Source organism: Peromyscus leucopus, chromosome 3 (genome assembly GCF_004664715.2).
Source record: "Peromyscus leucopus breed LL Stock chromosome 3, UCI_PerLeu_2.1, whole genome shotgun sequence".
In the NCBI taxonomy this organism is placed as follows: Eukaryota; Metazoa; Chordata; class Mammalia; order Rodentia; family Cricetidae; genus Peromyscus; species Peromyscus leucopus.
Window position 1 is genome coordinate 39,152,639 of NC_051065.1, and position 14,311 is coordinate 39,166,949.

At 38.0% G+C, this 14,311-nt stretch overlaps 1 protein-coding gene across 3 annotated transcripts in view; it reads right to left on the minus strand.

Annotated features, from left to right (window-relative positions):
- Reln (reelin) overlaps positions 1–14,311 on the minus strand; it is a 457,868-nt gene that overhangs the window by 208,191 nt on the left and 235,366 nt on the right. For all 3 annotated transcript variants that reach the window (XM_028890934.2, XM_037203573.1, XM_028890933.2), the window contains exon 8: positions 9,361–9,412. In XM_028890934.2, the coding sequence (XP_028746767.1) occupies positions 9,361–9,412 (52 nt within the window). The remainder of the gene's footprint in view (positions 1–9,360; positions 9,413–14,311) is intronic.

The following is a 14,311-nucleotide window of genomic DNA, read 5'->3' on the forward strand; positions in this document are numbered from 1 at the left end:
GGAAGATTCATTTTAAGCATTTACTCAAATAGATATTAAGCAATAGGAGAAAAAGTAAAATATTTAAATTAATGGCACCTCAAGGATACTTTGTAGGTATTAAAAACATGCTTCTTTTAAATGCCCCAAATGTAGAAACACCATGCTTTCAATGCAAGTGTTTTCCATTTTCTGTTTCATCTGTTTATTGTTTAAATGAGGATACCAAGGAGCAATGATTTCTGCTTGGGGTTGAATCTATCAGTGAACAGGATCTGTGGACTTTGCAAAGAAATGTGACCGTGTGTGACTTATTCATATCTTGTTCCTTAGTCATCTTCCTGGCTGAAACCTTGTTAGAGGACATCTTCTAGTTTATGGCAGATGGACAGTGACCACAGGATATAAAATGAACAGCTGTCACCCCCTTTGTGCCTCTCTCCCTTTCAGTCCTATCCCTATTTTCTCCATCGTCACTGCCACACCTATCACAGGAAAAGACACATCGATTCTCTTGCAATTTGTGTATGTGGCAAATGCTGTGACCTCCCTCAATCGCTTCCAGGTACCAATCCTTTTCCAGTTCCCTTTTATGCCACATAAAAGAGCTTTTGCCAGAGACAATGTTGGGGGAACTCCTGGACAGGAAATGTAAACTGTGTCAGGTTTGCCAAGATTTCCTGCCAGGCAGGCCTCTTTGGCTTTCTTCTGCTCTGAATCGCTTTGCCATCATTGTTGCGTACTGTCCAACTTGCTTTCTTTTCACAAAGAAACTCTCCTTGCCCAAACTATTTGGTAATCAACTTTCAAAGAAGTTTTATTTTCTTGTTGACATAACTATATGTATTTAAGGGGTAGTATGGGATCTTTTGATGCATATATTTGGTTTGATAATGTTCTTAGTTATTGTAGTGATTACAGGTGCAGTACATCATATATAGCAAACTTCCTGAAGAGCTTCCCTCTGTGATAGAAGGGTCCTTTATCAAGTGCTCTTGATTAATCAACAAGGAACTTGAAATCACTGGTTCACAGTAAGATCTGAATTGTTCTTGGATTTCCCTTAGCCTATTCCATTTCCACAGAAGTCAGGAATGATACTAAGCACAAATGTGGAATACCACTAAGTCACTTTCTACACCCATGAATTAAACTCAATCTAGTTCACATGTATCTAAAGCCACAAAGAGATGCACATTCCCTAGTCCTTGATGGTTATCAAAGCAATGGAAGGTAAAGAAGATGTATAGAAATGGCCAGTCAAGGCAGAGTGAAGCAGATATCACAAAAGAAATTCAGAGGACTTGGAGGTCCAGAGCCATCAGGCTGGGGCAGCAGAATGAGTTTTCAGAGGAGTGGTACTGGAGAGAATACTGTCTATACTGATGATCAACTTCTCATTCTACATCTACTTATGTGCTCCTTCTGTGAGGAAAAACCCTGATAAATACTAGCAGAATGTAGTTATGAATAAATTGCTGGTATTAGATGATCACTGGATGAGTGACACAGTGAATATTTCAAGAGAAAGGACATATCTTTACCTTCCAATAGAATACTTTAATTTATATGAGGTTTATCTTTTATTTAGTTACTGGTTTTAGTAATTAAAAATTAATCTAAAAATTTCCCAGAAATGCATACTTAGTGTAATTTTACTGCAGTATTTTAACTGATAAAATAGTCTCTTTTAAAAATAACATTTAATTCTTTGGTGTGAAAAGAATTTAAAATATATAAGTATATTTCAAAATGAACCATGTATGTTTTTAACTTAAATTAGTCTTTTAAGACATAGAAGCCCTATAGAGGCACAGGCCACTCTTGCGATGAAAGACAGGATATCCTGGGACAAAATCAGCTTCACACAGTTATCAATTCAATCCAGAAGTAGTCTATACATACTATTTGTTCTATAAATATACATATACAAATTTATTCTATATATATTTATCCTATAGATATATTTATTCTCTTCAGAAGTATTATATACACATATTTAGGTTTTGTGTGTGGACATAGATCCTTAGAGACATGAAAATAAAGTTTTAAATGTAGTTTTAATATAGTTTATACTCAATAATTTTATAATCAAACAAAGCATGTATTGAATTTCATAAAGTATGGCATTAAATTAATTTTGCCATTAAAATTTTCTAAAATTCCACATTTTACTGATATTTGTTTTGAGCTCAGGTCACCAGAGATGTCATTGGTATGATTCAGATTTCCTGTCTCAGATGAGGTTTCACTATTCAGTCAGAATTCTTGAAGGTCTTACTTAGCAAGGAGAGCAAGTCTTGCATTGAAATGCACATGCCTCTAATATGAAATATAGTATATAATTTCAGTAAGTTCATGGAGGAAATGAGCAGTGATTCACACAAAGGTATGGAGGGCTCAGTTTCTCCTCCCTCTGAATTACCTGCTCTAAAAGAACTGAGAAAATTTATCTACTGAATCAAGTTCTGAGTAATTAAGACATTTATGAATTGGGCTCAAGGGAAAGATGAGCAGCTTCTCTATGCTACACGAACTATAATCTCTCACACAAGTGGCATTTTATTTCTTTATTTAATAAAAAATGAAGCCACATTTCTTTTTCATAAATTTCCAGTTCAGGGAAGAGCACCTCAAACTTGGGATTATTCCTGTGTTTAGTTTTCAAAGCATGTTCATACAAAGCAGGCAGCTCTTGTTTATCTCAAAGATCCTTTGGCATGTGTAGTACAGAAAGAAAGAAATTCAGGCTCAAGAATTCTTTCATATCTTCATATCTAAACATAAAGCTTATATTGATCTAATGATCTTTCACTGCTTTATGATTATTAAAGCAAACAAAAAAGGAATACAAAAACACAGAGGATCACATCCCTCCAATATAAAAAATACAAACACACAAATAACACCCTAATATAACACACACACACACACACACACATGCTCTCTCTCTCCCAATATAAACACACACATACACAACTCCTCAAAATAAAATCAAATAACCAACAGACATACAACCATCCAATAAAAACAAACAAAAAAACCCCCAAAAGCCCAGACATCTATAAATAAAGCCAAATTTAAAAGGTAATCAATTTTATGAATTATTAACAAGCTAGATATTCTAAAATTGCTCAATAACTCCATTCTGCAGAGTACATGAGTATATATTTCTGCCTATTTCTGTCAGTAGAAGCAAAATTTACTGGTGATTCTTAGTTTTCTTTAGGATCATCTCCATTGATGGACATCCTCAGATAATTTCTCTGAAGCCACTTTTGTCACGAAAGCCTGAATCACACCGATTTAGCACTCACCTTGATGTCACTGGAAAGACTACTTGTCACTCTGGTAGTAAATTTCTATTTGTGAGTCCCAGCTCTGGATCTAAGATATCACAATGCTAAGACAGATTTGCCCAAGTCCTGCCATCAGTTTTGTTTGTTTTTGTTTTTGGGGTGGGTGTGTATACATGTGAGTGTATGTGTGTATATTCACATATATGTAGGTGAGGCTTGAAGTTGATGCCAAGAGTCTTCCATGTTCACTTTCCAGTGCATTTCACATCAGAATGTGCTGATTCGTGCTAGTCTAAGTAACCAACTAGCCACGGGGATCCCCTACCTCTGCCTTCTGGGATTACGAGTGGCTGCATACCTGTTCAGCTTTTTAGATACATGTCTGGTCCTTACACTTAGATGGCAAGTGCTTTATCCACTGAGCCAACTACCTCCCCATCCTACACTAGTTGCTCTTTATGGTGTCTATTTACCTTAATTCTTATTTGGCAAATTGATTCCTATTCATCTAAAGAAAGAACTGGGTAGAAGTGAATAAGTATATTCATACAGTGGCTCAATGCAAGTTTCTATCAAGCAAATGTTAAGTTCAGTCTTAACACAGCTATAAAAACAAATTTCTTAAAGAACTCCCTTTTTTATTGTCCTAGTTTGAGTTCTGGTGTGATAATACAATGGCCAGAAGTAATGTGGGGAGGAGAGGGTTTCACTTGGCTTTCCCTTCTGGGTCACAATCCATCCTTGAGGAAGTCAGGCAGGAAATGAAGCAGAAGCCACGGAGAAGCTGCTCTGTTCACTGACTTACTAGCTCTCTGGGACCTCAGCTAGCTTCCTTATGCATCAAGGGATGGTACTGCCCACACTACTGCAAGCTTTCCTATATGAACCAGCGAGCAAGAAAATGACCCACAGACATGTCATAGACAAATCTTATTGGGGCAATCCCCAAACTGAGACTCCCTCAGATAATTTGGGGCTGTGTCAAGTTGACAGTTGAAGATAACCAGGACAATTATATTTTATTGTTTAAGAGGCCCTTTTGCAGACCTCTGTTAAAACTATGCCATTAAAAAAATTTATGGTTTTTCTTGAGACAGGATCTGACTATGTAGCACAGGCTGGCCTTGAATTTGCTCCGTGTGTCAGCCTGCCCTGAACTCTCAATCCTCATGCCTTAGCCTCCCGAGTGGTGGAATTATGTCATTTTAAATAAATTCAATTAACTGACTAAAAATTCTCGGTTAGCCCTCTAATAAACATTAAAATCTGCAGTGTAGATGAACTAGCTCTTTGGTTATACCCAAATTTACCTGACTTTGCTCACATCTGCCCAAGCCAGTCCCGCTTTAGGAGGGTACTCTAGTTTCTCTCCTTGCCTGTGTTCAACTCATCGCCTATTGTGCCTTCTTCTGACCTGGTAGGGACTCTGGTTGTTGACTCTCAGGATTTTTCTAGTTAGAAAGCTCCCCACAACCTCTGCCTTTGAATTATACCACCATAAGGACTGACTGTGCCCCGATCCTGAATCTGTACACACTTACTACTGTAACAACCTGGAATTGTCACCCACTACTGTAACAATCTGGCATTGGAGAGCTCTTGTTGCAAATCAAGTGCCTCCCACTACGCTAGCTGACTCCTGTAAAAATACTGTCTTCTCACTTTTTCTTTTACTATAACTAAAGTTAGCTCAAGACAACAAGGGGCAAATACTCAGTAAAACTCTGTTAAATGAACGACAGATACAAAGAACCACCAGCATTTCCCTCAGAAGCAGAATTCTGTCTAGGAACACAGTTTGGAGAAATCTGTACGATAATGGTTCGCAAGGGCATCAGCTCAAATTTCTCTTCCTATCCCAGAGGAAATCTAAGGGAAATGGGTAAATGCCCCTAAGGCGATAACCATAAATTCCACAAGTGGAATCTAATGAATCAAGTGAGGACTGCAGCAAATCGATGCCTCAGCACAGAAATGGAAACAAGATCTTTCATTGGAATGGAAAAATGAAAAGTTCTTAGAGTATTTCAGGACACTTTTTAAAATGGCTTAGCTACTGATAATGTAAGAAATTTTAGCTTGCAAAACTGGCTTTCAGAATGCTCTTAATGCTCAAAATCTTCTATTTAGGAGTGTTTGCATATCTATTTATTTATGTGCATATGTTTATTTATATGCATGAAGATACATGAATAATATAAATATACCATTTTAAGTATGCCTGTAATATTTATCCACATTACACATATTTGAAGGAACTTTAATAAGACATTCCTTAGTAATGTAAGCAATTTCTGTATACAGGTCTCCAAGGCACTTGGTACTCCTTTGGATTATATTTGTAACATAACTGGAAATGTTTACAAGGACAATATGAAAACATTGCTAATTATGAATATAATTCATCATTGACCTCATAAATAATAATGAAATTCTTTATAAATTACCTATATATAATCTGAATGATTCTATACAATAAACACTGAACATGTGATGTGCCTTCTGAAGTAGTGGCACTGAAACTGACTATAAGTACATTAATAGTGTGGATTTGGAGAATACCAAGATATATAAAGAAATGCTGGACTCACAATGCACAACTGACTCTGCATAACTTTGGAGGTGGGTATAGCTGAAATAGTTATTAAACTTCAGTTGCTGTTGTGATATTTCATTACTACGGGCTGTAAAGTTAGAAATGAATCCACACATTTATGACACATTTAGGATTTATGTTCATGCTTAGATGCAGCCCTCATGCATCCCTGTCAACAGAATGGTGCCACTGCCTTCTACCTCATAAACATCCATATAAATGAATGCTCATGAGATACATAAAGCCATTTCTGGAAATCATTCCAACTATAATTGTTGCTGGAGAGCTTCTCTCCAGGTTCTACCAAGCCCCGCAGTCCCACAATCCACGTATAAAATAATCACTCAGACGCTTATATTACTTATAAACTGTATGGCCGTGGCAGGCTTTTTGCTAACTGTTCTTATATCTTAAATTAAGAGATTTCTATAAATCTATACCTTGCCACGTGGCTTGTGGCTTACTGGCATCTTTACATGTTGCTTGTCCTGGCGGTGGCTGCAGTGTCTCCCCTTCCTTCTTCCTGTTTCCCCAATTCTCCTCTCTCCTTGTCCCGCCTATACTTCCTGTCTGGTCACTGGCCATCAGTGTTTTATTTATATAGAGTGATATCCACAGCATATAATGTTTATATTTACCATACAACATCATACACAATGTAGGTATTGGTTTGTTATTACATTGTTTTAACCCTTCTTTACACCTGAAAACTTCTAGCCTCAACATGTGGTAAATAAATTTCCCAATGAAGTTTCTAAGCAATAAGTTAAAATTTCTCTAACTAAATATATTGTTTCTTCCCCAATGCTACATTACAATTTCATTTTTTATTTTAAAACCTTCACCCAGAAAGATTTTAAAAACATACTTTGTAGGTTATAAACGTGAATCTCTCTTTCTTTCTCACAGACCCATTTCTCTTCAGTTCTGTTACTCTGTATCATAATATCAGAGCCAGGATTCAAATCTTTGCTCTAAATTATACAAGCTACTTGGTGAACATGTAGGAAAATCAAAGTCTGGGCGAAGTCAGATGCTATGTCTAACCCAAAGACCTTGGCCTGGAGTTATCCTGTGTTCTGAATGTCATCTACTAAACCTTGCACTCTCTAGCCAACTCCCTAACTCTCCCTGCTTGATCCTTTTCATCAGTTCTATTAGACTGATACTACAAAGCTGTTGGTCTGACTGAAAAGTGAAGGAAATAGAGAATCAATTCATATCTGTTATTCATAAAAGTAGACTTTTTTCCTTCCTATAATGAAGAATAAGTTAATTGATACTAGATCTTATCTCCCTTGATTAAAATGAAAAATCTAGTGGAATTATGGATTCCTTTGTGGTCCTTCATTGCCTGAACATAATATTTGAAATTCATGTTTACTTTTAACAAAAAGAATACTCGATGTGATGGCTATTCTTGGGTGTCAACTTGACTATGTCTGGAATGAACTACCTGGTAGGGTATACCTGTGAGGGATGTTCTGTTTGTTTTGAAGTGAATTCACCTTTATCAGGACCTTTGAGATGAAAAGATATACGCCTTTGATTTGGGCCTTAAGGCTGAAAGACACACGCCTTTGATTCAGATCTTGAGGTGAAAGGCACACCCTTAATGTGGACCACACCTTCTGCTAGAAGCCTAAATAAAGACAATGGAAGAAGGAAGGGCTCTTTTTTTTGCCTGCTTGTCCTCACCTCGGTAGCACATCCATTCCTTCACTGGCATTAGAGCCTACTTCTTTGGGATTTCAGCATATACAGAAGACCAGATGAGACACCTAGCCTGTTGGGACTGAGCAAATTCTGGATTCTTAAACTTTCCATTCACAGCTAGCCATTGTTGGATTAGCAGGACTACAGCCTGTGAGTCATTCCAATAAATTGCCCATATGTACACACACACACACACACACACACACACACACACACACACACATATATATACATACTAATTCTATAAGTTCTGTGACTCTACAGAACCCTGACTAATACACCCCCAATACAGATAAACCAGAAACTGTAATTTCTTTTTATTTTGACTTTTTAATGGTTTAATAAATAGAATACATTAATTTTAGTTAAGATTCATGAAGATACCTGCCAGGCTATAGTTTAAAAAATTTGTTATTGTCAAACTACAACCATAAAAAGAACTATATTTCATTTTGATAATGAAACTTAGGATGGGCATGCTAACAGATTGAAAAAAAAAGTTAAAAACTCACTATTTCTCATCTTCACTAGCATTTTTTTTTTAAAAATAAATATGTGCTTTTAATTTGTCTGTAGAATGTTGTGGGCTATACTATTAATGTGAGAAGTAATCCAAACTCTAATGAGGCAGTCTCGTACACCTACACAAGCTGAAATGAGGCTGGCCAATGGAAGGGTAACACGTGTATACTAGAAAGTCAACCACAGTGGGCTCCTGGCTGTCGACATGGCCATGCACTGTGGAATGGTTGCTGCTGAGGAAGAGGGTCCTTCTGTCAGAGGCTGATCTCCAAAGATGGACAGTCCAGATGGTGGAGACTAAAGAACACTGCCTATGGCTATCAGATGTCAGCAAACTCTGCAGCAGATCAGAGATAAACCAGGGTCTCATTGAGAAGGCAGACTCTTTTTCTAGAGCATTTTCTTTGGAAATGTATGCATGTTGCTTATTGATTCACACACATGTGTATATATACATGCACATATTTATAAAATTTTAAAAAGAATGGAATAGATAGCAAAAGCACTACCATTTCATTAAAAGGCAGATTGTTACTAAATATTTTGGGTAGGAACTTTCACTTTTCATAAGAAGCCCTTAGAAGAAATATTTTCAGATACAGTAATTTTTTCATTAATTACACCAAAATTAAACTTAGGTTATTTATGTCAAACATAAAATCTTAGTTTCCTTCGGCTACTAATAGTATCTCTTCTACTACCCATCAGAGCTCAGAAAATTGAGCACATGTATGTTTATCTTAATCTGAGCAGACATGACAAGGAAGGCATTTCTGCCACAATAGAGTAACCCAATACATTCAAAATCCATATGTAATCTTTTATAAAAATATTTCAGGGCTGTGAAGTCCACTCGGGGGTAAAGGTGATGCTGCCAATCCTGAAAATTGAGTTTGATCACCAAAATCCACATGGTGAAAAAAGAAAATCAACTCCATCAAGTTGTCTTCTGACCTCCATATGTAAGTTGTGAACCACATCCATCTGTGGAAGGTTTACACACACGTGTATATATATACCATAAATAAATGGAATGTAATAAAGTCTTTAAAATGTTATAGATTATCTGCAGTACTTTTAATACCATTCACTCCTGGCACAGAGTGAGAATGAAGTGTAATATCCTAAGATATTAAATTTCACTTTTTAAATTATTTGCTACAAAGACTTACTCTTACCAATCCTAAGAGTGCCTGGGCCAGTTGTATATTTCTATGTAAAATGCTACAATTGCTGAGAGACACTTACCAATGGAAAACTGCAGGACAGATGCTGTTGTTGTGTTTAGGCATGTGGTGGTCTAGAAAGAAAACACAAAAATCAGACAAGGAATGTGAGAGGAAGACAAGCTTGGGGGGAGAAAGGCTTTGGGAGCAAGAGAGCAAGAAAGATCCAGCTGCAAAGGTTTCCCTTTCCCGGCTGCTCCTCAAGCTCACCAGTATGCCAGCAGCATAGACAGATTCCTTAGTCCCCTTTGGGGAGCAAACTGTGAGAGACCCCGACTTGAGCTTGGATAGTAAGATTCTCAGGGTGCCACTGAAGGGACTTTCCAGAAGGGCTTTTGAAAGAACTACATGCAGCCCATCACCTCCCTCTACCTCACCACCAGCCTGGGAGCCAAAGAGTCTCATAAAAAGGTGACCAAACAAAAAATGAGACATAAATTAAGAGTAAAAGACTAGAAAAAGATGATTTTTAAGAGTAACCAGAGGGGCAGTGATATGCTTCAGTGGTTAAAGACACTTGATCATTTGAGCTGAGTTCAGGCCCAGGGACCTGGTTGATGGAACTGATTGTAGCAAGGTGTCCTTTGACTTTACGTGTGTACTGTGGCACCCCCATACCCTGTTCCTATGCACACAACGCAGATACATGTAACCAAAAGTTTTTTAAGTCAACAGAACTAAAATAGCTAATTTAAATGCCATAATCTTTGAGAGGGAGATAATAAGATATTCTAAAACTGATTATGGTAATGATTTTACAACTTTGTAAAAGAATTGTACAACCTATGAATATTTCTTAAGATTAAAGAGGGAGGGGAGAGGTAGAGGGAAGAGAGGAAGTGAGAGGGAAGGAGGGGAGGGGGTCATATTATGAACAAGGGCCTGGGAAGAGCCTCCCCACATTTCTCTTTAATTGTGGTGTCACAAAGAACTCACTGACAAACTTCTCCACTCTGGAAAGAGGAGTGACACATGTATGATTATGTATAAAGTTATTTATTTATTTATTCTTTGGAGCAGGCACACAGCTCTAATGAGATGCAATCTAAGTTCTCATTTTGCTGAGCTCCCGAACACTGTACACTGAGGTTTGGATGCCTCACAAGCCTTCACTCTCGCAACAGCAAATGTGTGAAGGCTTGCTCAGTAAGCAGGCACAGTATGCTGCCTTGCTTTCCCTTCTTCTATGACCCGATACCTTCAAACACCTCTTTAAACACGTGACTGTAAACTCCCGGGGGTAGGCGGCAAAGGTAAGAGGGGCTGGCAAGGGAAATTACATAATGCCTTCAGCCAGAGTCAGTGTGAGCTCCTACTGAATGCCAAACACGAATCCCTGGGTGGACGGAAGCAGGGAATTCTAGCTGTCTTTAATGTGAGTCTGCCTGTCATGTCCAGACCTCAGGCTCCTGTCTCCTTCCTCCCAGCAGAGATATCAGAGAAATATGGACAATAAAGTACTTAGAAAAGAAATCTGCTTTCCCCCCATAGCTTTTAAAGTAAGTTTAACTATCTGCCCTCATGGGTTTCCACCTGGATAATTTCATATTAAAATCTAAAGAGGTACACTACCAACAGAGAAATTTTCTTTTAATTTCACATAAATTGAATGATTTCATGTAACTGAATAGATTCCCAGATGAATCATGAAACCGTTTCCTTGAAATAGTGATATTATGTAAATGAAAATGATTATATTATATATAAATGATGGTTATTACCACTGCTAGTGCCCAGAGCATCCTAGAGAATCCTAATACTTGTCCTGGTGACATAATAAATGATGCTGGGTCACCTGTCTGACCAAGTCACACAGCTGTGACCTTTGCTACTGAGTAGCAAGTTACTGCTTGAAACACTGCCAAGTTTCAAGGGCTAATGAGTCGACCCTGGCTTTCGAATAGTCATTGATTCTATATTCTTTCCTTCACAGGGAAGGCTGAGGACTCCTGTGACATTTGATGCTGATTTCATTACTGTGTACCCCTAACATCAGTAAAACTTTCAGCTACAAAAACAATAGGAGGGCCTTGGACATAAGCCAGGCTAATCAAGTGTCTGCTGCACAGCGTGAGGACCCAAGTTCAGATCCCCGGGACCCGTCTAAGAGCGTCAGCATGAAGGGGCTAGCTGTATAACCCAGAAGCTGGGGGAGGGGCAGGGCAGAGACAAGTAGATCCCTAGAGCTTGCCAGCCAGTCATTTTACCTGAATTGGCTAGCTCCCAGATCAGCAAGAGACCATGTCTCCAAAAATAAGGTGGAGAACAATTGAGGACCTCTGGCCTTCACACACACACACACACACACACACACACACACACACACACACACACGAGCTCTCACACAAACACTACAGTACACAAAAAATATTGGGACAGATGAAAATAAGGAAAAAAGATAAAATCCACTTATCTGTATTTGTGATTTGGGTTTTATAAGTTATTAATAGTGATTTCAAATGTGTAATTTTACATTATTAAGCCTTTATGTCTAACATTATGGAAACAAAAGGGCTTCCTATGAGGTTTAGATAAATAATATAGTAATTATGAATGTGTTATGGGATTTTTTTCACCAAATCTCAGTGCTCTTAAACAACTAAGTATGTTTCAAACTATAGCAAACAGATTGACAATTTAAACAAACCTTGATAATTCACCGTAGGCTAAGGCTGTTTATTATGCCCTCCATCTTTCTGAATTTAATAGTCTTTTAGGCCAGCTTACCACTGTTATTAAAACACATTTCAGCTGTGGGAGGAAAAATCTTTTTTAGAAAGACACAGTAGGAATGAGACGCAGCTCAGCATTAGAGTGCTTGCCCAGCATGTGTGAGGGCCTGTTTCAGATCCCACAGCACTGTGAGCAAATACGTACTTCAAAAAAGCGAGCAACATAACTCATCCCAAGTTCTGAGAATACACTTCTCTTTATCTTCATTTACATTAGCGAAATAAATGAAGTTCAGCATCACCACCTAAAACCTGAGACTTGAATAGTTAACCGAGTGTCTGAGGATACCACAGAACTCAGTGATGGAAACAGAGGTTCTCAGAATGCAGAGATGATCACAGACACCATTTCCAAGTGACCCTAGGTGTTAATGACATGACAATTTAAGTCTGAAGAATGCAGGTTTACGAGTGGGTCCTTTTGTACTTACTGTCTTTTGCTCTCTCCTTTCAGCCTTCTGAAGGAGGCCACACTCACCATCCCAACAACTCCATTTTGCTCCTTTGGATTGTTTTTGTTTGTTCAGCTCTAAATTTATTTCTATCTTATCTCAAATACCAGGAGCAAGGAGCTTTGCAGGCAAACATTTTATAACAGGATCAAAATGGCTCCAGGAAGACATTGCAGCTCCCTCAGTGCCAGCAGAACCCACACCACCAGACCTGAGATCAAGATGACCTGACTATGTTGGCCACACCCTGCCATCATCTCCTGTCGGGTCCTGGAGCCCCAGAAGGCAGTTCTTAGGACCCTGGACATCTAGCCTGTGTTAGTCACATTGTAGCAAATGCCTTCCCTGGTTCTCCACCACCTATGTGTCTGCTGCTGGGTTCCTCCTTGGGTAGGGCAGCCTGACCAGCCCTGGGACCTCAGACCTAGAGCCCGTACCAGGACTTCGGGGACACGGGCGGCTTTTTCAGTAGATCCAAAGCAAAAGCCTTTACCGACCAAGACCTTGGCTTGTGGTTCTTCATTTCATAAATCCATAGGAACTGGATTATGAAAAACAAGCAAGTCCATCATTTAATAAGCAGTGTTTCAGGGTTCATATCAGTCCTCATGTACAACAGCTTCGACTGGATTCAGTTTTGGAGTTCCATGAAAACGTTCGAATTTTAGTAAATATGATACTGACAACTGAATCTCTCACTTTTCATTTGATTGGACTGCTTTCTATGAGCATGACATGGATACTACACATACTTTGGCCTCGAGGAGACTAAAGCAGTATAAAACTTACTGAAAACTAAATAGAAGTTGTTACTGTCAGTTCTATTGCTTTGAACCTGCAGAACATGTTCATTTTCAGGAAATACTTAGGATGGGAATACAAAGCTGCAAACCACTCTTCTATCTTATTAGACATTTTGAGACAGGCAGGCCTCACCATCCCTCTGCCTCTCTGCCTTTGTGCTGAGATTACAGGGTTAATATGTGAGTGAAGATTAATCTCACATACACAACTCAAAACTAACCAACTGGGATATCAATCTAATAATGAACATATGGGACTATAGAGAAACAATCAGGATTAAATTCATGTCTGATCAAATAAACTAGATATTTCAGTTTTTACTCAATATAGGAATTTACAGAAATATGAATTCTGGCATTATAATACAAGATACTTTTATTTCCCATTGCCAATATTTTCAGAAATATTACTGAATGGAGCATCTCCTCAAATAGGCAGTTATTCTCAGCTCAATTAACTATGATAAATTAATTTTATTTTAAGGTTTATAGATAATTAATTCAATCATGGTATATTATTTAAAGTGTACTGGCAAATTTATTTTATTTTTCAGAAAGAATTTCACTACCAGAGTCACATTTATCTGCAGGTATTATAACACCTTGTGAGACTTGAATTATAAGTACCTATTATTTTAATTTACATCTAATTAATTCTGTTTGTGATCTAGTTTCAACTGGAAATTCCATTTATCAATGTTCTGAAGCTCATATCCTTAATAGGTTAAATATATGTATTACCACTAGAAGGGTATTCAAGCAGAATGAAGTAAGAACATGCTGCAAAGTTAATTGGGTTGCACATCATGATAACTAAATCTTTTAGTTGTTTATATACACAGGGCTTTTCTCCCTCTTTACTATGGAAGCTAATCTTTTTGGCAACTCTTAAAGTTAGTGACTTTGAAATGAAAGTGAAAAGGAAGCTGTAGGGGGAGAAGGAGAAGGGGCTGTTAGGGAGCAGTGGCCAGGCACCAGGGAGCAGA